This window comes from Manis pentadactyla, chromosome 12 (assembly GCF_030020395.1).
Source record: "Manis pentadactyla isolate mManPen7 chromosome 12, mManPen7.hap1, whole genome shotgun sequence".
NCBI lineage: Eukaryota > Metazoa > Chordata > Mammalia > Pholidota > Manidae > Manis > Manis pentadactyla.
In genome coordinates, this window is record NC_080030.1 from 91,425,869 (window position 1) to 91,450,852 (window position 24,984).

General features: G+C 37.2%; 2 protein-coding genes across 9 annotated transcripts in view; one reads left to right on the forward strand and one right to left on the reverse strand.

The window, feature by feature from the left end:
• The window catches only part of RARS2 (arginyl-tRNA synthetase 2, mitochondrial), a 107,480-nt gene extending 98,315 nt beyond the window's left edge, over positions 1-9,165 (reverse strand). For 2 of the 4 annotated variants that reach the window (XM_036912176.2, XM_036912175.2), the window contains exon 1: positions 9,083-9,165. In XM_036912176.2, coding sequence (XP_036768071.1) covers positions 9,083-9,118 — 36 coding nt within the window. In that variant the 5' untranslated portion in view covers positions 9,119-9,165. The remainder of the gene's footprint in view (positions 1-9,082) is intronic. The other 2 variants (XM_057489410.1, XM_036912177.2) reach the window with 1 other exon arrangement.
• Positions 9,166-9,268: 103 nt separating this feature from the next.
• The window catches only part of ORC3 (origin recognition complex subunit 3), a 66,362-nt gene continuing 50,646 nt past the window's right edge, over positions 9,269-24,984 (forward strand). For 3 of the 5 annotated variants that reach the window (XM_036912181.2, XM_036912179.2, XM_036912180.2), the window contains exons 1-7: positions 9,269-9,349; positions 12,128-12,182; positions 16,467-16,567; positions 18,076-18,220; positions 20,581-20,685; positions 21,875-22,026; positions 23,312-23,439. In XM_036912181.2, the coding sequence (XP_036768076.2) occupies positions 9,326-9,349; positions 12,128-12,182; positions 16,467-16,567; positions 18,076-18,220; positions 20,581-20,685; positions 21,875-22,026; positions 23,312-23,439 (710 nt within the window). In that variant the 5' untranslated portion in view covers positions 9,269-9,325. Of the gene's footprint in view, positions 9,452-12,127; positions 12,183-16,466; positions 16,568-18,075; positions 18,221-20,580; positions 20,686-21,874; positions 22,027-23,311; positions 23,440-24,984 lie in introns of all 5 variants that reach the window. The other 2 variants (XM_036912182.2, XM_036912183.2) reach the window with 2 other exon arrangements.

Consider the following 24,984-nt stretch of genomic DNA (forward strand, 5'->3'; position numbering starts at 1 on the left):
ACCCTTCTAGAGTTTGTTTCATTTCTGCGATCTCCTTTCTGGCATCTGTGATCTCCCTCCGGACTTCATCCCATTTCTCTTGCGTTTTTCTCTGCATCTCTGTCAGCATGTTTATGATTCTTATTTTGAATTCTTTGTCAGGAAGACTGGTTAGGTCTGTCTCCTTCTCTGGCGTTGTCTGTGTGATCTTTGTCTGCCTGTAGCTTTGCCTTTTCATGGTGATAGGAATAGTTTGCAGAGCTGGGACGAGTGACGGCTGGAAGGACTTCCCTTCTTGTTGGTTTGTGGCCCTCCTCTCCTGGGAGAACAGCGACCTCTAGTGGCTTATGCTGGGCAGCTGCGCACAAACAGGGTTTCTGCTTCCTGCCCGGCTGCTATGGAGTTAATCTCCGCTGTTGCTGTGGGCGTGGCCTGGTTTTGGGGGCTGCTCCCAAATGGTGGAGTCGCATTGGAGGGGGAGCGGCCGGGGGGGCTATTTATCTCCGTAAGGGGCCTCCCTTCTCCCTGCAGCCCAGGGGTTAGGGTGCCCAGAGATCCCCGGATTCCCTACCTCTGGATTAAGTGACCCGCCCTGCCCCTTTAAGACTTCCAAAAAGCACCCGTCAAAACAAAACAATGTCCACCAAAAAAAAAAATAAAATTTTTTTTAATTAAAAAAAAAAAATTTTTTTAAGTAAAAAAAAAGGTGGTCACTCGTTTTTCTTTATTCTCCAGTGCCAGCCTCAGGCCTCTGCTCACCGGTCTTGCTGCCGTGTTTCCCTAGTATTGGGGTCCCTATCACTTTAAGACTACCAAAATGCACTTGCCAAAACAAAACAGAAAAAAAAAAAAAATGGGCGCTCACTTTTCTGGTGTCCTCCTGAGCCAGGCCACCGGTGCCCGCTCACTGTTCTTGCTGCCCTGTTTCCCTAGTATCCAGGGCCCCCTCGGCACGTACCGTGTCTGCGCTCTGGCCCGGATGGCTGGGGCTGGGTGTTCGGCAGCCCTGGGCTCCGTCTCCCTCCCGCTCTGCCTGCTCTTCTCCCGCCGGGAGCTGGGGGGAGGGGCGCTCGGCTCCCGCGGGGCCGGGGCTTGTATCTTACCCCCTTCGCGAGGCGCTGGGTTCTCTCAGGTGTGGATGTGGTCTGGATATTGTCCTGTGTCCTCTGGTTTTTATTCTAGGAAGGGTTGTCTTTGTTATATTTTCATAGATATATGTTGTTTTGGGAGGAGATTTCCGCTGCTCTACTCACGCTGCCATCTTCCGCCCCTCCGTTCGCAAAACTATTTTTAATATATTTTTTTAAACAGCATTTTGGTTACAGGAACATGAGGAATCATAATATTATATGGTAGTTGGATATTTCCATCATAAAACTTGAAAAAAACACCTCAAAATAAAGACGCATTATAATACAGCCCCATTTTTATTAAAAGCGTACCCATCCAGTATCCCTTCCTCTCTTCCTTTTTTTTTGCCTGTATATCTGCAAAGAAATATATCATATCTAAATAAAAGTCAACCAGTGTTAATGATGATGATTTATGGAGGTATTATTTTTTAATTCTTTGCACCTTTTTGTATCCTTTAATTCTTTATGATGAGAATTATTTTTTTAAAAATGAGAAAGATTTTTTCTTTACCAAAGCACAGCTTTACAAAAAAGTACTGTTAAGGAATTCCTATTGAAAATTAAGCAGTATAGTTCAGATATGTAGCTTTCTGGTTGTCTAACTTCAGGTGGGGCTAAAGCATTCACCTAAGGTAATGGATGACAATTAGGTCCCCACATCAGAAAGCCTCTGGGTTGGTAGAAGTTGGAGATACTTTTATCTACTTCTACAGTCCATTATAGGTTTGTTGATATTTTTCAGTAGTTTCAAAATACCCTGTCCTCAGAATTCTAATGTAAGGACTAATATTTTCTGAATGTATACAATGTACCAACACCACCATAAAGCACTATAAATGAATTAATTCATTGAATCCTAATGACAAGCCTGTAAGGTAGCTAAATAATATTCCAGATTTTACGGGAGGTACAGAACCTACATACCTATTAAAGGAGCTGGATTTAAATCCACACATCTTCCATGGTCAATGCTCTTAATCACTATACCAGTGGTTCCCATACTCTGCTGCATGTTGGAATGATCCAGGGATCTTTAGACAACACTGATGCCTGGCACCCACCTACAAATACTCTATGATTTAGTTAGTACTGTGTGTGACCTGGTCAACGGGTCGTTAAAAAGTTCTTGGGTGGATGATGTGCAGTAAAGTGTGGGCACCGCTGCACTATACCTTTCTGCCTCCCGGTAGCCCTTGGTTAGTAGCTATCAAGGCTGGATAAACATTAGAATCACCTGATGACTTTTAGAAGTTCAAGGCCAATGGGCCTGGGCTTGAGTATTTTTTAGTGCTTTTTGGGTGATTTCAGTCTGCACACAAGGCTTGAGATCCACTGCTTAGGGAGATATAAGCCACCTCCCAAGTTTATAAGTAGTACCCAGGATAGTGAGTGATTTTAATTAGAGGAGTAACTTTCCAATGGACGGGACACAAAAAAGAAAGAAAGAAAAAGTTAAGAACACCTGTTAAGTGGTCAAATGTTTAATTCAATTATATTCTCACAGGTTCAGAATTATTGTGGAAATAGTAAGATGTTCTTCAGCTGTCTCTGAGATTGGACTTCAAGCCTTCCTAGATAGGAATGTGGCCTATGGGTTTCCTTAACTACAGGATTTTTCTTTTTTTCCTCCTTCCAGTTAAGGTATTACTCCTGGCACTGGACTTCCTCTAGGACCAGCACAGGAATAACAGACCTATTGATAACTATCTACTTGAGGCCTCACAGTGATGACAAAGACCTATTGATAACTATCTACTTGAGGCCTCACAGTGATGAAAGAAAAAAGTTTAACAGAATAAAATATGCTAAAAGTTACTCAGTGAAAATAAGACTACAACAGTAAAGCTCAAAATTTTAACAGAGAAACAAAATCTACAAATTAGGCACAGTCCTTGTAAATAGAAAGTAAATAACCCAATTGAATGAGGAAGAAATCTGAGTCTGAAAGCAGGGAGCGCTAATTAAGGGAGTATCAAAAGTAAAACTCCGCATATACCAGATCTCATTTGGGAACAAAAGACCCGCGATTCTAACAGAATAATGGTAAATAAGATTGAGTGCTTATTCTAAGCCTTAGATTTGGCAACCTATGGTCAGAGATTCTAACATAATAGATGCTTTAGCTCCCAGGCTACCCAGTATATGAAAGCACATTAATCAGCTTGTGGGAGTTTTTCAATCATTCCTTTCTCTGGCACACGGAGACACACAAGTCCTATCCCTAGCATCCAGATATTGAACACAAAGCCAAAAATACATATTTTTCTATCAGACTGGCTCTAGACAGATTCTAAATTTAGTTAGGAGCTAAACTCACCAGATTCAAAATAAAAGTCTCTGGTAACCACATACAAACCCTGAATTTGCTAATGAAAAAGAGATCCTTATGCTTTAGCAGCAGACATACAGGTGGGAGAAGTGACATCTTATAAAAAATTAGCTCTGTACTGTTACCCATATTAACACAGTCTACAAGACCATGAGTCCTTAAATTCTTAAAAGACCATTACTCACTAATCCAGACCTTAAATTACTTAAGCTATGAATTACCCCTGGTTATTCCTCACTTCTGACTCTAGCATAAGCAGCCCGGGTGTGTATGGCTGCCACTCAAAGCCACTGCAGGAGCATTCCCGCATTTGCAGAGGCTTTCTTCAGAGTAGCTCGAGGACAACAGGCAGCAAACAAGGTAACAACTGGACCTTCAGGGTTAAGAAGAGGACTTCCCAAATGATTTGGAGGGCAAGTTATTGCCAATTACCTGCAATGAAAGAAATTTAGCATGGCTCTTGTAGAACTGGTTGTTTAAAGCAAAGTGAATGTTGGTAGGCCTATGAGAATAGGTTAGAAGTGAAGTACACACCTAGAAAATTCAGTCAGTCCCATTGTTCAATTGAATGGGGATTATCTTCCCAACATAAAAACTTTAGTTTAGGACTATCAACTCATTTAATTGCTCCTTGTGGCCACACCTGAAATCTGACAATAAAACTCATCAGCAGTCAAGGAGGCTTATTTTCTATTCAATGTTAGCAAAGTATCTCCTCTATCAGGTTATGAATATATAAATTAATGAGCACAACAGTTTAAGGCCACTTAAAATGTAACAATTACAGGACAACTAACTGCAGATTGTGATTCTACACTGAAAAAAAAACTACTGAAAAATATCAACAAAACTATAATGGACTGTAGAAGTAGATAAAAGTATTATATCAATGTTATGTGAATAACTGTACTGTGGGTATGTAAAATAAGCCTTGTTTTTAGGAAGTGACCCACCAGACATTAAGAGATTAAGGAGCATGATGTATAAAACCTACTCGCAAATGATACAGGAAAAATAAATTATAGGAAGAATGATGAAGCACATGTGTCAAAATGTAAATGACTGGTCAATCTGGACAAAGAGTGTCTCTCCTGAGGGGGATTGCCCTAGGGGAAGTTCCCTCTGGATTTGATGAGACCAAATAACAATGGAACAACTGAACATTAGGGGTAAAAGGGTTTATATCAAGCTTTATTCTCACAGTGGCAGGTCTAGTGCTGGAATTACATCTGCCTCCCAGGGAGCTCACTTCCCATCTCTTTCGCTGCCTCTGGGGTCAGTATTGGGTGGAACTCTTTATATAGTATCACAGACAATAACAGCTCATTGCCAACGGGTATGAAAGCTTTAGTCTACCTGTAGGCCAATTACATTATGAAGTAGTTTAGGGTCAGGTGAGAATCCTGGCCATAGAAACTTTCATTTTCCCTACAAAGAGTATATGGGGTTCTCTGTACAACTATCACAACTTTTCCTATGTTTGAAATTACTTCGAAATTAAAAGTAAAAAAATTAAAAATGAGCCAGCTAAATTTATTTTAAACTTAACATCAAAATCTAAATGAAAAGGAAGTGAAAAAGGGAAACAAATCTGCACTGTATCATTGTTACTGAGCAAGATATAGTGCTGGACATTTTACAAAAGTTATTCAACAGAATACAAAGAATTCCAGCTTTGAGTCAAACAGCTGGGTTACTAGTTCAGCTCTACAGTTTCGTTACTCATGACTTTAGGTTATTCTTTTCATTTCCCTGAGTCTCAGTGTCTTCTTCTATAAAATGGAGATAATGATACAGATATCATAGGATGACTGAGAAGTTTAAAGGGGATAATATCAAGGACTGTATGCTTTCTGTGCATTCCACTGTGCTAAGTGTTGAGGGACAAATCTCTCTGTGGGACTCTTAGAGTTTTGCATGTTGGACTACCTTTTCCCGGATGTTTGTATAGCAAACAGATTTGTAAGAAAGAAAGAGTGTCCTACTCCAGAGCACAGGGAATGTGCTTACTACTCATTAAAAACGTCTCATGGTTCCTCTACTATGTAACAAAGCACACTGTGCAGCTATTATCTGACCCTCTTCACTTAGCTCTGGTGGAAGAAGAGGGGCTTGGGGAACTGACAAGAACATGTTGATACTCTGGGTACACCAGTGCTGTGAATACTGAAATCCTGTTCTCTTATCCAGAGGTCTCATGTTTTCTGCCACCATCCATATAACCATGACAGACTGACTTGTACGGTAAACCATAAACCCCTCACAGTTCTTGACAGTAAGCACCTTCTGGTAACATTATCTCATTAGTTCATCAATAGCCCTATAAAGTTCAGCAAAACAATGTATGGTGCAAGTAAGGTATTCCACAAATAGTAGTTAGTATTATCTTCATCATCATCATTATTAATCTTTGCAACAATCCTGTAAACTTGGACTCGATACCATCATTTTACAGCTGACAGGCTAACTAACCTGCCAAGAATAAGTCAGTCACATAAATGGAGGGACAGAATTTTAATCCTTTCCACTACTACCAGGATATCTCACAGTTTTAAAATTACAACTCATTTGGTGAGGCTGCAAACTTTATAGTAACCTCACAACATTCATTCTTCAAATTTGTACTGAACACCTTCTGTGTTTCAGGCATGTTGTTGGTGCTGGGGAATTAACAGGGAATAAAACATGCTCTGTCTTCATGAAGCTTATAGAGGAAACATACACCAAAACAAAACAAAGGAGTGACTGACTCTTCTAAGTGTTATGATGGTAATAAACAAGGGACTCTTATAGAGAATAACTGGAGGACAAACTTTTCAAACTAAAGATGATTAGTTGGGAATAAATCATTGAGTCCTAACCAGAATTTTTTGAAAAAAATGAAGCAGTACAGAATAGAAAAGAATGCACACCCATTGTAAGTATTGTTTGTGAAACTTTCATCTTGCATAAAAGGTCATGATATATAATCATTTCCTTCAGGCACAGGGAATAATGTACACAACAGGAATGGAAAGACCTTGCTTTGTTGGAAAAATGGAAAATAATAGTGTGGCCAGGATCCTATAGAAAGAAAGGATAGGGTGGCATGAATTGTTGGAAAGAAAGATGTTAGAGTTCTGGTAGAGAGTTTGTGCAATGTGGTTTTAAACAGATAAGTTATCTGATCTGATTTTCAGTTTGGAAGTCACTTTTCTTGTAACAAGGAGAACGGACTGGAGGGAGTGCAAGAACGGAAACAAAGACTCATCAGAACGCTGTTGTAAGCAGCTGATGTATGATGTAAGCAGTGACAATGGTAGCTCGGTTTAGAGTGGGAAAGGGAGGGACAGCAGTGATGCAGGTGAGTGGATGGATCCAAGGTATTGTTTTGAAGACAGAATCAACAGGACTTGCTGCAGTGAGGCATCAGAGGCACACTCTAAATTTCAGTCACCCAAACACTGTTTCTGTGAACATACCATGCTCTCCCATGTGTCTAGGTCTCTGCACATGCTCTTCCCCAAGCCCTCACCCTACTCTCTTGGTACACTCCTACCCAACCTCCATTCAGCATTGAGCCCCAGTATCACCTTTTCCACAGAGCCTTCCCTGAAACTTAGAAGCAATTTCTCCATACTCCCTTATGAAAGCATACACACATGCCTTCAATACAGTGGTTACAGACTAAAGTGCAATTAGCTGTTTATATATCTGTTTTCCAAGTTAGTCAGGACCATGCCAGAACAGACAACATACTCTCTATCCTGGGACTGATGACAGTGCTCTGAAAACTACAAACTCATTAAGCAAAATTTGATGAACAAATGTGCCATTTCATGTAACATACTCCTTCATTCCTAAACTAGCAAAGAATCCTCATTTGTAAAGGAATGCATTGCACGTATTTTTATTTATCCTTGCTTCAGATAATCTCTCAATGACTTCATACTCAGTGAAATATATATTTGCTTAGTTTATGTTGCCCTACAAATCTATTATGTTTAATGATCAGACTATGTTTCTTGCCTTCACAAATTACACAGCAGTGTGTAGCAAAGAACTCATCTTAAATTTAGATCTCTGTTCATAAACCAACTCTTCTATTTATTGACCATGTGGCCTTGGGATGGGTTATTTCATCTCTCTGGATCTCAGTTTACTCAAGTGTATATAGCAAGGTTAATATTTCTGTTATTGGGTTGTCATGGGGCTTAAATGTGAATGTAAAGTAGTTAGCACAAATATACACTCAAAACATATTAGTTCCTGTTTCTTCAACTTACCTTTACAAGGAAGAATATAGCTTTTTGGTATCTAAATACAAAAAGTTTCTGGCCATGGTACTATCTTAGAACCTAAGGGCTGAGAATGAAAACAACCTTACCTCCACCCCACAACACACAGCTTGGACACTGAGGTCCAAATCGACATACCCTAGATATAGTTTGCTGTCTACTTTAACATGACTTTACTATTTCTTTGTCTTTATTAGTATAACTTTACCATTCTAGGAGACTCCTGCCCAAACAGCTTAACTGTTCATTACAGAACTTCCAGAAGAAATCTATCAATTTTTCAATAGAAAGCATAAACAGTTTATGCCCTTTAAGATTCTTTGCACTCCTCACCTTACTCTTTTCATCAGTCTTAAGACTGTCAAGATCAGCATCCGATCCTAATCAAGCCATTTCCTTTATACCCCAGCCTTCTCACCCTCTGCCACTGCAAAAACAACCTTAAACCAAACTTTAAATTCTCGATAAAATTTGACCTTGCCTTCCCAGTGAGTGACGCCATCAGAACTCTGTTGAGGTGGTGTTCTCCCTTACACCAGTAAGCCATAAACTCAGCTTTGCATTATCAAAAGGTCTGTTAGTGATATTTGGGAAGCTGGCTTTGGACAGAGCAGTACACCTATCTATAAGGATGAAGCCAGTGCAGGGGCATTTCTCCACTAAAGTCCAGAAATACTGTAAATATGAAATAAGGAAAATTACATATCAGGCAAAATATGTTCACTAAAAAAGGAAATGGGTTTGTCACGACTACATTAGAAACTTTCGTTGCAAAATTCCATAGGTGGCCGATGAGTTTTAAATTTTCTTCTTTACGAAATACAATGTTGCAATTTTTTATCCCCTTACTCAGAGCTGTTCAAATATGATTTTGAATCAAGAAAACCAGGGTCTTATGTTATCTTTGGAATTAACTAAAAATAATGCTAGGACAGGCACCCAAAGTGACTCCAAGAGAAATGACTAATTTTTAAATTCGACCCATTTCAATGAAAATTCAAATCCGTCAACTTCATTAAATAGAAAGAACACTAATTTCTACCGGGTCTAATCAGGGCCTAACGACTTTCCACCGGGTAAAGCATACAAAGCTGTGGCATGGGAAGGAGGAAGGGAAGGAACACGTGCCTTTACCGGTTTGCTTTCCCCGCTGAGACCCCGATCTGGACCGCATGCCCGGCCCTCTACCGGGTTTCCCGGGGCAGCTGCAGAAGCTCCAGAGAAGGCACAAGAGGCGACAGGAGCAAACAGGGTTTCCGCGGAGCCCGCTCTCCCTCTGGCAGGGGACAGGCCCGCAGCGGTGAGAGGGCTTCGGGGTACGGGGCTCCCTAGGACTCACTTTCAGCCAGTTTCCGAGTCCGTACCTGACAGGCGATGGACCTGCGGAAGCCACACGCCATGTCTGGCCCAACGAGATGCGTCCCGACAAGCTAGCCCCGAGCCCCGCCCTTCCCTACCGGCCCCGCCTCCCTGCGCCGGAAGCCCGCCCCGGAGGGGGTTGCTAGCCAATCAGGAAGCCATGTGGGGCGCCACTAACCTCTGCCCCTCTGCCGCGAGGGAGCGCGGGAAATCCTGGGTACGCTGGAGTCGTGTGGGCTGCTGGGACCATGGCCACCTCTTCGGTGTCCAAGGTACGTAGGGGCCGGCGCCTACTGGGAAGCCGCCGCCGCCTCATTCCCTTTTGAAGAAGGGATGAAGCGGACGTTATGTAGACCTCGGCGTACCGGCTCGAGGTGAGAGGGCGGCTGGCTGAGCTGAGGCGTCTTTGCTCCGAGTCCCGTTGAGGCCAAGTCGGCTTGGGGAGCGAAGACACCAGTCTGCCTTGGTGGTGTGGTTGGGAGGATTTTTCAGTTCTCACTTGTGAAAGTCGGATGATCCGAGACGTGCCTCAGTCTCTCCTCATAAATATTTATTGTGCGCCGAGTTAGGTACCGTGATACAGTGGTAAACACAACAGACTCAGTTTCTGCACTCAAGAAAGATAGTAAATACAGATAAGCCTGTGATCACAAATTGTAGTAGGTATTAGCAAGCCCGAAAGGCCTGCATGAGAGAACAGAAGAGCGACACAAGCCTAATAAATAATGGATTGCCGGGGGTCAGCCGAGGGCCTTTGGGGAGAGTGACATATTAGCTAAGACCTGGAAAATGAGTCCAGGTTAGAGATAGAGAAGGGAGTGTCATGAAGAATGAGGATGAAAAAGTGTGTGTGTGTGTGTGTGTGTGTGTGTGTAGATCATAAAGAGCTGCTCATGTGGGCTACCTTGATGGCCAAGGATGATGAGACATGATAGTGTAGTTGGTAAGAAGATAAACTGTAGAGCTCTTGTCCAATGCAGTAGCCGCTAGCTGCCTGTGACTATTACATTTGAATTAGAATAAAATAAAAGAAAATTAAATAAAAAATTCAGTTCCTTAGTCTCACTAGCCATATTTGTACTGCTCAATAGCCACATGTTGCTGTGGTTACTGTATTAGTGCAGATATGTGATATTTCCATCACTGTTGAAAGTTCTATTGGCTAGCACTGTCATAGACAAGTAAGACCTTAAGTAATATTATGAATGCAGCAGAAAGCCCCTGAAGTTAAGCTCTGATAAAGCTGAGAATGCAGATGAAGAAGCTGCAAAGATGTTTCTCCCTGTGTTAAAATAGTAGATTAATGAGAAGGCTATATCCCGTGGATCTAATTTTTAATTTTGATTAAAATAAAATTGTGAGAATCACTGCCTTCCAAGACTGCATATCAAAGAGACACTACTAGCTGGAGGGTTTAAGTTTACAAACGATTGACTTATTGGGATGCTAGGTGCAAATGCCAGAAGAGAAAGATTGGTTCTATGTTTATCTGTTTGTTTGTTTTGCCCTGGTTGTGAAGTTCCATACAGCCACTAATCCTTTTTGTTGCATAAGCTTCTCTGATTTTTGTGCATCTTGCAAAATTTTGAGACTGTTTTTCAGAAAAGCATTTTTGGAATTACAACAAATGCTTATACTGAGGTGATTATGAAGAAGACCTTACATGAGTAAGAATCTTTAAGGACTTTTTCAGGAGTTCTCACAGCTTTCTTTTTTCTTCTCTAAACTTCTCTTTCTTGGCATACTTCCTGGCTGTTGGCACTGCTTCTAGACTTCTTCCTTCATCTCAAATACCATCACTTAATCAGTAATTCAGAGTGGTTAACTGTATTAATACCCCTGCTGTACATTAGGATCCCTTCCTGGCACACTTAATATCTCACTTGTTCATAGCTCCTTTTCCTTTACTGAATTGCAAGTGGATATAAAAAGGATACCATGATAAGCTTGTCATGGTACCACATGGTTTTTCCAAAAATGTATGTGCATTTCAGATAGTTCCACTAGTTGAAAAATCAAGAGTATAAGGCACAGTTCTTATTTCGGATCCTGTAATCCACATGGCCCCTTTATATTTGCACAGCTGTCTTTTGCACTATGCTGAGATGACTTTTTCTATAATTTTAAAATTTTTCATAAAACTGCAATCTTTAAGAAATCGTTGATGGGTGGTTTTAGGATTGGTAGAATAAACATAGGACCAGTAGCTTGGCGACTGTGTATCATTAGTTAAATAATAACATGAAACTAAACACAGTTAGAAAATTAGCAGGAAAATTAGTTGGCAAGCATCCATTCATTCTGTATACTGATTGCCTAATGTATATATTAGCACTGTCCTGAACATTGGGGAAATAATTATGAATTAAATGCAGTCTGTGCTTTGAAGGCTCTCACAAACTGCTTGGAGAGACAGACCCGTAAGTAACTATGATACACAGTGAAAACAACTTAAAGCAAAATAAAGATACTCAAGTACTGTGATATCTTAGGGGAGGGAATAATTGTGACTAGAGAATCGGGGGTTTCTCAGATCAATTGAGTCAGATTTTAATGGATAAATAAATAAATAAGAGTTTATCACATGAAGAAAGGTATGTAAGGTGAAACAATAGATAAAATTATCTATTTTCTGTGAAGGTCCCAGGTATTTGGGGTTTAATTAAGTAATAATTCTGAAACGGGAGAGCATCAGTGTTCTCAGTGTTCTTGATTGTCATTTTAATGTGTAGTGTTAATGTTCCTTCTCCAAGTTTTATAAAAATGAAACCTTTTGGGGTTTGAATTTCATCAGCTTATATTTTCTTTGTCTGCCTCTTAGATCAGGTTTCAGCAAAATGAAAGATGAGCCTCCATGGGAAGGAGGAGAGAGAAATGGATAGTCCCCTTGTTTAAGAATTTTCCCTCTATAATTCAGACAGAAGAGAGATGATTTCTTAGCACTTTAAAGGAACCTTTTTTTTTTAATCTGCTTATCCATAACATACTTAGATCAGATTATTTGCTCCTTGGCCACTTTGAGTTTATGCTTTTTTTTTTCTTTTTTATAGGGTTGTTTTGTATTTAAGCCGAACTTAAAGAAAAGAAAGATTTCTGTGCCAGTAGGTAAGGTATCCTAATATCAAATTTGTTGTTTTCCTCCCCAAGTCTTGAACTAACTTAACCCTAATTGAATTTAGTAATTCTGTTGTCCAAGAGTTACCTTGTTGATATAGCTGTTAAGTTCCAAGGCAGTAGGTCAAAGGGGTAAAGGTACACCCCAGGGTTCTAATCTAAAAGGAATTGGATATACCTTCAACAGGCAAGTTGGAAAGTAAATTTTCTGCTAAAGTTTATGTCATCATTCTTTAAAAGAGATGGTTTCAAAAACCTCAGTGGTTTCCTGTGGTGAGGAAAGGGGAGTTTACTGCAAAAGGCAAGAAAGGCTTTCTGTAGTGATGGAAATGTTCTCGAAATTGAGGGGGTGCATGTTAAGTGTATACTTGTGTTAAGACACAACAGACTGTTAAAATGGGCATATTTTATTTAAAAATTATACCTTAATAAGATTAAATTATTTTAGAAAAAAAGAAACTGTCTTCACTCTCAGATCTCCAGATATCTGTTTATTAATCAATTTAAGACTTCTTTAAACCATAGTAATACTGGCAGTCAGAAAGTTTATTGCACTGGTTCTCAGTTACAGCTGCAGATTAGAACCATTTGGGGATTTTAAAAATATACATAATTGTACATTTATGTTGCAAGAAAGAGTATAGAGTTTCCTTGTAGCTTTATTCAGTTATTCCTATAGTAACAACATAAATACAATATTGTTATCACAGCCAGGAAACCAACATTGGTATAATGACCTTATTCGAATTTCAACACGGTGAACTTTTTAGAGATACCAATGCCCAGACCCCAACCCAGACCAACTGAATCAGAACCTGGGAATCTAGGTGTTGGTGTTTTTTAAAAACTCCTCATGGGTTTATTGAGGATTTACATGCATTTTTCAACACTGTCAAGATTAATTCCAATGGAAAAATTGTGACACAATTAACTATACTCATGCACTAATTTTGAATTAAAAAAGAAAGACACCTATACCATTGTTTGAATAAGGAAAGATATTCTGAATATATAGAATAGGATTTTTCTAAATTATCACGATACAGTAGGGTGTTAATCTTTTAGTTTGCGACTAGCTAGGTAAGAGACCTGTGCTCAAGGAGAAAACAATAAAATAAGGTCCATATTGAGGTGAACAGAGGATAGAAAATATAACTTATAGGAAGGATCCAGTTTCTCATTAATGAATATACAGTGACCTCAAGCCTTATACCCTTACACACTTTGTCTCAATGAAACCTGAAACTTTCCGTATTCCTTGCCCTCCTCCCAGATGAAATGAAAAATAGCAATGGTAAACTTGGAAATAGTTAACAAAGAATAGCTACATTAGGAATTATTTTTTAAGTGACTGACTTATGAACATATTGCTTTCACGTTGGAGATTTCTTAACTTAACTAGAGATAGTTCATTTTCAAAGAAAATTCAAGACTTGTTCCCCCATTTTCCATGACAGTTGCGCAGCATGGCATCTAACATAATCAGCAATTTCATGATAACTAATACAATTGCTAACATTTAGTTTTTATTATGTGCCAGACTATTCTAAGCACTGTATATGTGTTAACTTATTTAATCCTCACAGCAAACTATGAGGAATATATTATTATCTCCATTAAGATATATGTGGATACTTAGACATAGAAAGAACTTTCTCAGTGTTAGTGCTGCTGAGTGGCAGAGCTGGGATTGAGCCAAAGCTCTCCGGTTCCAGAGACCTTGACTTAATAATGAGGTGAGTTTTTGCTTAGAGCTTGGTGTATTTCAGCTATAATTTATTAAGATTTGCTTCAAGATTTTAGTATTAGTAAATCCTATGTGTATAATTTGAACTTTAAAGTACATTTTTCTCATTGCATTGATCTAAAACTGACAGATACTGTTATGAGAATCTTAGAGGAATTGACCCTGATTATAAGACAGATGGAGTGGTAATGAGGAAAACATACCCAGATTTTAGCACCTGCCTTTGCTGGCTTCAAATATTGAAACAGATTGCCTGAAGGAGGAGGAGGATGCTCTGCATTTGCCCACCATCTGTCCCCTGACTTGAAGACATGTAGCTAAAAGAAGACTGGTAACTCTTGCCCACTTCAGTATTCTGTGGGCCACTGCACATCCTAGAAAGCAAGTGGGCAGGAACTGGAGACAGACAGACAGACTGGCAGTGGCACAGGCACAGTAGGAGATGTTCACACCCAAGTAAAGCATTCCGTATAGGAGCAGGAAGGAACCTGTCAACACGGAGAAATTACATTCTGGAGTTCCTTTTGGTCCTTACTTATTTTTTACCTACCTGATCTATAACTGACTGACTGAGAGGAAGAAGTCTTGGTAACCAGTTAAAGTGTCCTACTGCTGTTACCCTGTTTCTAATAGTTGTCATGCTATGTGTTGGATGCAGCATTATTCAGCACATAAAAAATTCACATCTTGATTTGCCACTTTAACATTCTGTGTGATTTTATCATTATCAAAGTCAAATGATTATTTTTGTTCTATTTAAGGCCACCTTGTTACTCTGCCTAGTCTCTTACAAAAGTGTATCTCCTTACTTTGTTTGCATATTATACTGTAACTTTGTCATTTTACCATCTGATGACTTCAGTGTATTCTAATGCTTTTAAAAAATTTAGAAATTTAGAAATCAGTATTTGCTAAAAACTCTGAGTCAATTAGAAGGAAAATTCCATAACATGAAAGAGAATTTCTATTCCAAATCATCAGTTAATGTTAAAACTTAATGGTAGACTACTGGCAGCATCTTGGTGAAGCCATGAGCAAAATGTACTCTTCCACAATTATTTTAATACTATGAAAGCTCTAGCTCTCCCAGTAAAATACCTAACAATAAAAATCAAGAAATATGAAGGAAAGTAGAAAACTATAAGGAATGTGAAATACTTGATTAAAGGGTGTGAATTTTTTTAACATATTAAAAATGTCATTTCACCCCAAATCAATTTACAGATTTTATTTTATTCAGTCAAAATACCATTGTAATTATTTTTATAAATGGCATGATTAACTTGTAAGAATGGCTTAAACATCTTTGAAATGGAGTGATAATGTTTGGTGGTGGTGGTGGTAAGAAGACCTGAATCTATTCAACATCTGAATATACTACAAAGCTAGAATAATTAAAACAGTTCAGGTCTGGTATGGAAGTAGAATTAGATTCAGCAGAACAAAAGTTAAAAAATAGTTCTAAGTATATAGTATTTAGACAATAAGAGCATTCAAGTCAGTGAGAGGAAAGATGGATTATTCAAATAAATGAGTGGTTTTCAAACAGACCAAGTCTGAGTCATGAAATCAGTTTTAGTAGGTTATGATAATTTTAAAAAAACAGAAGAGAAAAAACATTTGCTGTCATGTGATAAGGATTTAAGTATTGTCCTCTTGGACTTTGTTTTTGTTTTTATTATATGTGTATGATGTGAAGTGTATTCCTAAATGTGGATCATGGTTTGAAAAGTTTGAAAACCACCGCAGTAAATGGTATTTTGATAAATGGCTAACCATTTGGAGGAAAGCATTCAAAAAGGAAATAAAATAATACAGACTGAATAAAATCAGTTTAGTAGGTTACGATAGTTTTAAAAAAACAGAACAGAAAAAAACATTTGCTGTCATGTGATAAGGATTTAAGTATTGTTCTGTTGGACTTTGTTTTTGTTTGTATTATATGTGTATGATGGGAAGTATATTCCTAAATGTGGATCATGGTTTGGAAAGTTTGAAAACCACTGCAGTAGATGATATTTTGATAAATGGCTAACCATTTGGAGGAAAGCATTCAAAAAGGAGATAAAATAATACAGACTGAATGAAAGGCTGGGCTAAACTAGGTCAGTTGAACAGAAGAGCAAGAACAGTAGTACTAAGAATCATTTAATAAAGTAGACTTCAAAGCAAATATATGAAGTAAAGTATGCAAGGCCCTAGAAAAAGAGCAAATAATGAAAATACATTAATATTAAATGGATATGCCTGAAACAACTCATTAAATACAAACTGTTAGAAATTGAAAAGTAAATGGAATGCAATCTAAAAAATAAAAGGATATTTTTAATCTTGTAGATACAGTTAACATAATAAAATTATAAGAGATATAAATAAAATTAAATATAAAGGATATTGAATGTTACTATCCCTGAATATATATATGTTTGGTACATATTAAAAAAATCAACCCCATCACTATGTGGATTTGCAGAGATTTTTCTAACTTTTATTATATCAAAAACTGACATTTCTTTCTGTGTTTTTAGAGGACTATTTTAATAAAGGGAAAAATGAGTCTGAGGACGACAGTAAGCTTCGATTTGAAACTTATCAGTTGATATGGCAGCAGATGAAATCTGAAACTGAGGTGAATACTTTTTTAAATAGCAATATTTCTCTGATACTGTGACTCTCATTTGTTAATTCCCATCTTCCTTTCACTAGTTTATGAGTATTGCTGAAATACATTAACATTGGCTAAGCATAATCTGTCTATCCTAAAGAGCCCTCATGTTCCAGGTATTAAGCATAGCTTTAAGTACTGGAACATTCATTTATAACAATGGCTGCTAAGGCAAGGGACCCTGTACATATTCTCACAGTTTTTAAATGGCAGCACTGTTTAAATTATCCATTCAGTCACACAAGTAAGAATCCAGCTATTTCTAAACTACTTCACTCCCTCATCCTCATATTCAGTAACCGTGTTCTTTTATTCCAGCTCTGAAAAATTTCTCCACTCCAGCCGATTAGTCACTGTAGGGCCAACATCTAAAGTGGACTTGCTTTGTTTGACCAACACAGTGTTGTATTTTTTTGTTCTTAAATGCCTTTGGTATTTATGCACTTTCTAGTTTATTTGTTTTTATGCATTTTCTAGTTTACTCCTGCTTTCTACCTCTCTTCATTGCTCTACACGTAGTAGCTTTGCTCATTCATGTATTCCATGTGACCTTCAAAGGTATTCAAGTTAGTGGTTTCCGGTTTAGGCCTTCTTCACTTCTTAACCTGGGTTGTCGTAATACCCTCCTAACTGATGTTCCAGCCTCCAGTGTCAAACCCTTCAAGCCTTTCACTAGTCTGTACAGCACCATTGGCCAAATTAAGAGAGTCCTCCCTCAGGCAGATTCAGCCCTGTGCCAGGCTGCAGGGGTTTCCCAACCAACTGCCAGTGTAGCCTCTCCAGTCCCCTCTAATCTGGCCTTCACAGTTCTGCCCAAACCCTTCTTAACCCTGATTTAATCATGTCTCTTCTTCAAATGCCTTTAGTGGTTCTCCCCACAGGGTAAAATCCCTGCTTTAACTTCAGATACATGTTTTCCTGGTTCAGCCCCTTCCTTCTTTGTCCAGTCTCATTCCCTGCCACTTACCATGTTCTTTACACTTAGCTGTACCCGTGGTTCCCCAGATGTTTCTTCTTCCTTGCGTCCTTCACTCCTCATCTCTTCTAACTTTCTTTGACCTACTGTCACCTCCTCTACCACCTACTCTAATGCTTTGGCTCAGATGTATCACTTCCTCAGCTTGAATTGGATGGTCCTACTCTTTGTTCTGATGTTACCATAGTACTCTGCACATGTTTTTTAATTTTAAGTGTTGTTTCTCCATTTATTCACTTTTTTTAGGGCAGAGACTGTGTTTCATTTGTAATGTGGTTAGTAAGTGAATAAGTGAGATTCTTTGATGAGGGAATCCAAACACACTAACACCTGGGGATATAAGGAAAAAAGTATTTCTTATTGTATCCATTGTATAATCATTTTACATGTAATCTTTGGAATTGAATTCATGGTAATTTACTTTCCCAGACTTGGAAAGACACATCTGATTACTACTACTAATAATAATACATAAAGTTTTGTGTTTTCTTTATAGCAGCTACAAGAGGAATTAAATAAAAACCTGTTTGACAGTCTAATCGAATTTCTACAAAAGTCTCATTCTGGATTCCAGAAGATTTCAAGAGACTGGGGCTGTCAAGTAAAACTCAGAGAAATTCCAACTGCCGCTCTTATTCTAGGTATTACTTTTTTTAATTGGTGGTTTTCTTGATGAGAATAGTAGGGAATAACCTGTTCTGATAAGCCTTTTTTGTTTCTTTCATTTACAGAATTAAACCAATTATAGTTTACTTTGCATACTTTCAAAACTAATAAAAGTTCTTTATACTGATTATACATTTGTGAATTAAAAGAAATTGATCTACAGTTAGCTAGTATCCTCCTCAACTTTTGTCAGGAAAATGAAGGAGAAATATAAGTGTGTTCTTCTTTATTTTGTGAGAACATAGGAGATTTGAATTCAATAATAAACCACCAGTTTGTTAATAGACTTAATTTTATACTTTTTAAAGTCATATCTTCAGTGGAATTACTCTGTGGCCTTAATTTTCTTTCCCTGTGCTTAGTTTTTCAGTCTTGTTTCATAATATTGCATTAATTTTAATTCCTTACAAGGGAGTTTGGATGAATTGTATATAAATTTCAGACTGCAGGTTTACATTTTTTAGGTACTTAAATATCCATCATTATCCTATTTTAACCAAACACCTAGATACTAGGATAATGGAAAATTTTTCTTTGGAATATTAGCAAATTTCATTCCTTTTGAAAAGAAAGTTGAATTTATTTGTATTCCAAACATACTCTTCATTGCACTTCCAATAGTTTATTTATTCAGGGCTTGTTATACTAGTGGGCTCTGAGATAAGTTAACTGTGATGTTTAATACTGCCTCTAATACTGTTCATTACCTGAATCTTACTCCTGATGTTCAGGGCAGTACTAAAAATTTAATGTACCTACAGATAACCTCCAGGGGATCTTAGTAAATGCAGATTTTCATTAACAGGTCTGGGGTGGGCCTGAAATTCTGCATTTCTAACAGGTCTCCCGCTCAAGTCCCTACTGCTGATCCCAGCACCACTCTGGGTAACAAGACTTCAGGGAAAGATTTGCATAACGCTGTGGGTCAGCTGTTGAGTGCAGGCTGCTACTTAATTTCAAAATCCCTGGATGAGAAGCTGAGGCCCATTGATGGCCAGCTTGTACTGTTGGGTGCTTTGTTTTTATACTGCCAGGACAGCAGTTGGAGATGAAGTGGGGGAAACACAATTAAGAGGGATAGTATAGTTAATAGACAGTATTTTATGAGAATACTGCTTAAATCCCTTCTCTGCCTACTGCCAAAAGGAAGAAGCTAATAGAAACCATGTGTTTCAAAGTCAATGGTCTCAGAACATTTTTCCAGTGAAAGACATTGTTGATTATCAATTGTTGTTTCCAATAGGCAAGCCCATTGTATTAAGGGGCAGTATTAAGTAGCTTATAAAGTCAGTCACTGAAAGCCAGTGTTTTACTAAAAATCCAAATTTTTTCAGAGATGTTGTATCAAAATCATAGACCATCATGTGTGCTAGGAATATTTTTTTCACACTATGAAAAAAACCCCTGTACTCAAAGAATGCTCAAACACAGTTGCACATTTTCTGTTTTCAAAAATATTTCTATTTGCAAAATATTTTCATATTTCTATGTCCATTTAAAGATAGCCTGCCAACATTATTATTTTTGTCTTTCCTAGAAAAACAGATGTTACTTATTGATGGCTGGACAATTCTGAACCTTTTCTTTTTCATCCAAACAGTTGTAGTTTTTTAGTAGCAGGTCTCAAGTAGTTTCACAATGTCTGCTTCCGGTACCTGCCTAAGTACCAAAGAACTTTCTAGAAATCACAGATTGTGGTGCCAGGGAAGGTATCAGTTAATGGAATTTTTTCTAGAGTAGTGGGGAAATTTTCACTCAACTCTGGTAACTGCATACAGAGCACTAAAACTCTGATTTGTAGGAATGAGAACCAGGGGTTCAGTAAAAATGTAAAGAGCTTAAAGTTTTCATTTGTTTTTAGGCTCTCCCCTCAGAAACTAGTGTACATGCTACCTGTTGTATTTGCAGCTATGATCATTAATGGCAGTAATGATTGGATTCTTCTCACATATTACGTCAGGGTTACAGTAAGGCTGGAATCCATAGCCCTTGTTTTTCAATGAATACTGTAAGAGCTCTTATGAATTTGACAAAGTAATGAAATTACTCCTAAGTTGTGTTCAAGGGTCAACTACACATCCCAGTAAATTTTTTAAAGGAGAAATTGTGCTAAATACCTTTCCTGACAAGCACAGTGTGTGCCTCTAGATATCATATCTGTTGTTAATGGAGATCTCTTTATTTATGTATTTCTGCAGCATATTTTCTTGGTTTCTATTATTAAATGTTTAAAAAATATTTTTACTTAGTATTCATTCAACATGTTAAATAGGCTTTTGTTGTTAAATTATTAATAATAAAAATGGTGTTGTAATATTGGCTTGTTATCCCACAGGTGTGAATGTAACAGATCATGATTTAACATTCAGAAGCTTGACAGAAGCCCTTCAGAATAATGTCACTCCATATGTAGTCTCATTGCAAGCTAAAGATTGTCCAGGTAAAGTATAAATGTCTTCTATATATAACTGCCTTATATGCAATATATATTTGCTTATATATATTATAAATACCTTATATACATTATATAAATAACTTACAAAGAGTGAGATGTTATAAATCTCTTCCATCCTCTCTCTTGCTCTAGCTTTCTGTATGCCTTTTTGTCGGAAGAACATGGTTCTCCATTTTTGGCATGGTGAGGTTTAGTGCCTCCTAGAGTAATCTTGATTATTACAGGGCTTTGCTAACTTTTGTTTCCTTTATTCCTGCCCCATGCTTGCCATATCAGCTTCACTGCCAGTAATAGTCCAGGTATTTTGCAGTATGTGTTCCTTAAGCCAGTAAAATTTTAATTAGTTGGAAGGTTGGGTATATAGGGAGCTGAGAATTGAGGAGTGAGGAACTCGTATCTTGTCCAACAGAGAATAAACTACATAAGCTCATGTTTACAGCTCAGATCGTCTTATTGTCTCACTTTGAAAGGGCACTAGGGTAAAAATAGTCCATTGTCAGAGCTAATCTTGGATATCTAAAGCCATTACATCTTTTTTTTTTTTTTTTTTTTAGGAGAGCAAGGTACAGGCTTTTATTTAGAAATAAAGTGAGAGGACGGAGCTCCCAGCTCATGCCAGGAGGGGACAAGAGAGTCCCCAAAAGCCATTACATCTTAAAGAATGTGAATAGTAATAAAGTGTGCTTAGATGTGAACTGATACAAATGCTTTTTGTGCTTATATTTCATATTCATAAAGTGATTGGAATTTAATAAAAGCCCTTAGGATATCTTTAAAAATGACTCTAAGGAAGATTTGTAATCAGTAAAATAACTTAGGTAAATAACACTTTTGGTCTTTTTTTTTTAGGGTCCTTAAAAACCTTTTGCTGTCCAGCATAATATAAATATATATTACCCCTAATATAATTTATAGTTTTCATATTTACACATTTGCTTATGTAACACTTTCATTGTAGACAGTATACACATAAACTTTGGCCTAGTGTTAGTCTGAGTTAATGAGAGGATACTAATGAACATTCATAGTTAATATGTTAAACATTATCTTGGTTGATGTTACATACAGAAAAATACATTCTACCCGAATATTATAATATATGGATCAAGAAGTTTCAGGTGTTTTAGATTTGTTTTAAGGGGAGATAAGCTTTCTAACCTTCTGTATTTTGCAGATATGAAACATTTTTTGCAAAAGCTGGTCTCACAGTTGATGGACTGCTGTGTACATGTGGAATCCAAAGAGAAGGAAAGTATTCAGGTCACCCAGAAAAAGACACATTGTTCAATGGATTCTCTTAGCAGCTGGTATATGAATGTGACACAGGTAATGTAAACTGACAGTTTTCTCCCAGGAAATTGGCGTATGATTGAAGAGGCTTGGAATTATATTAAACATAGTACTGTTTTGTTCTAGTAAGGATATGTTTATGCAGCAAGAGCTGTTAATAGTAAGTTATTTTTCCTAAACTACCAGAATTTAAAAGTATTCCTTTTCAGTATGCAACCTAATTCCTAGTTTAAGTGTTGAGGTTCTTACAAGGCTATTTTATTTGTAGGATAGTGTCATCTAGTGACAAAAACCGCATCAGGAATTGGTTATGCTGCAGATTCTCTTGTGACAGTGGCTATGACTTTAATATATTATCTCTTTAGTGCCTCAGTATTTGCTTTTATGTAGTAGAACTTTGCTGCTAGTTCCCATTGTGAACTTAGTTCGATGAAATATAGTCATTAAAAAAATATATAATGTGTTCGATGTTTGGAATTCTTGAGGAATAAATGCTGTGTAACTGAAGTATATTCAAACAGATAAATAAAAAGAAATTCTAGCCTACCACGGCTGGCTCTGGTGAAAATGAGTAACTTAAGTGATTCATGTGTAACTGCACAGTAAAACCACAGGCTTAGTTTATGATGCTCTATAGCCGACAATATGGGAAAGAATATGGTGTTCACATTTTCTAATGAACATATTTGCTGAAGTTATCACAAGTGAGGTTTCATTTACTTTATAAATGGACTAAGCTGAGTCAAATGCTTACTATTGTATCTTCATTTGATCTACAATTTAGATTTTCTAAAGTCTATTATATAATTCTGCAGTTTATGTCAGACATGTTTAAGAAAAGATTGGGATTAGACCACATGATATTTAAGGTGCTTTTTAACTTGAAATTTCCTAGTAGCAAAACTACAAATAGTGTTAATTCATTATGCTTTTTAATTAAAAATACTAGTTCTTACCTTAAAGCAAAGCAAAATATCAAAATGTAACATTCTACCAATAGAAAAATCAATTATATAGAAAATGTTCTCTTTTCCCCATGCTTTACCTGTCAATTTGTTAGCAGAAAATAGAAATATTTCATATGAGTTACAGATTTTACTGAACGTTTTTCTTCTTGGCTGTTATTCCCATGTCAGAATAACAGAAAGTCTGCTAATAACACTTGGAATGAGTTAATACTTACTATGTTTATCATGTGGGAGAAATAAAAAGCAGTGTTCTTGTGAAACCTAAAGAGAGATTTGTCAACATATGGTATTATAGCATTGTTTGGGTGCTGAGGCTTACTTTTCATTCCTTTTTTCCACATTACTTAAACAAGACAGACCCAAAAATGCCACAGAAAAAGAGAACTTCTGGCCAATGGAAGTCTCCTCCTGTTGTGCTTATCTTAAAGGATATGGAAAGCTTCACCACAAAAGTACTTCAAGACTTCATAATTATCAGCAGGTAGATGTTGTGTCTTCTTGCTTTTGTGCAAAATTCTTTTTACTAGGAAAACATAACTATTAACTTAAAAAACAACCTTTTTGTGCAGAAAATGAATGACAGTTTATTCTTCATTTTAATACCAATTGGATAGAAACCAAGGTAATTTCAGGTTCCTTATAATTGAATGTTCAGAGGCCTACTGTCAGATTTTCATTTGCTTTTTGAGCCAAGAATGAGAGTCAAAAGACATAAGTTAGCCAGTTTTTAATTAGCACTGTAAGGCAGTAGAAAATGTAGTCTCTGTCATCAAGGTTGTCTGTCTCTTACTTGCCTATTAAATGGATAAACTATTCCAGGATGAAATATTTTTGCAGGTCTAATTTTCTTATATATATCTCCCCTTAGAAGCTCTGAGTTACATATAACTCTACTGAGCAAGAATGTTTTATAAATAACATTATTTTATATAATATTTCTAGTGAAAAACTATTTCCGTGACTTAACTGGAGCTTTAAGGCAATCCTATGAGACTCAAAATTTAAGTAATCTTACTCTAAAATCTAGTGACATGTATTTCCCATGGTACATTTTTTAAGATGTAGTTTATTTTGGCTTCTTCTGTTTGTTAACTTGCTTAACAGTTACGGCTATGTTTGCCTAAAGATACATTGTCTTATAATTTACTAATATATCAAAAAAAAATTTACTAATATATCTATAATTCCTATTTAATAGTGTCTTCTTGTACCCCATTGAAACTAAGATTTCTGGATCCTAAGATTTTTCTTAATGCTAACATTGAACTGTTTAACATGCTAGAAAACTCCACAGTAAAGAGTAGTGGCAGAAAATCTCTATTTTTTTGGAGCTCATTCTTGTGACTACTCCTGCAATCAAAAGTAAGGAAGAAGAACTTAAAACAGTACCAGAGTCCAGTTACCTTAGTCAAATGAAGGTAGAACTGCATAGAGCTAGAATGCTGAAAAGTGATAGCTCATAGGAGGGGGCAGGCAAAATCATCAGCCATGACACAAAGGGCCCTGACCTGCAGTCGCTCTGAAAGATAGTGCTGTTTTACTCTGTGGAAGCTGTGTGTGTTCATACTGGTAATGCCAAGAATGAATCATGTTCAGTAAGTTTGAGTTAAGAATGTGAGGAAAGTATGTAACCTTTTATCATGCTGCCCATTAGAAATTTATCTTATATATGTGTCAAAAAAGTTTTTCTAATTATTAGCTGGTATGGCTGGGTGATATAGTATCTATTAGAAATGTCCATAAATAGAATAAGTTACCTTGAAAATTAGTGAGCTTCATGTCACTGAACTCTTAAAGCATAGGGTGGATGTCTAACTCTGAGGAAGAGTATAAGTAGGGCTCAAACTTTGATGAGAACTTGAATTGAATGGTTTCTGACATTTGAGATTGTATAACCTTAGAGGAAGGCACTTGATCTCTTAAGAGTCTCTGTGTCTTATTTATAAAATGAAAGGATCCATTAGTGGATTGATTTGAGAGCTAGTATGTCTATGAAACTTTAATGGAGGAAAATGAATGATTGAAA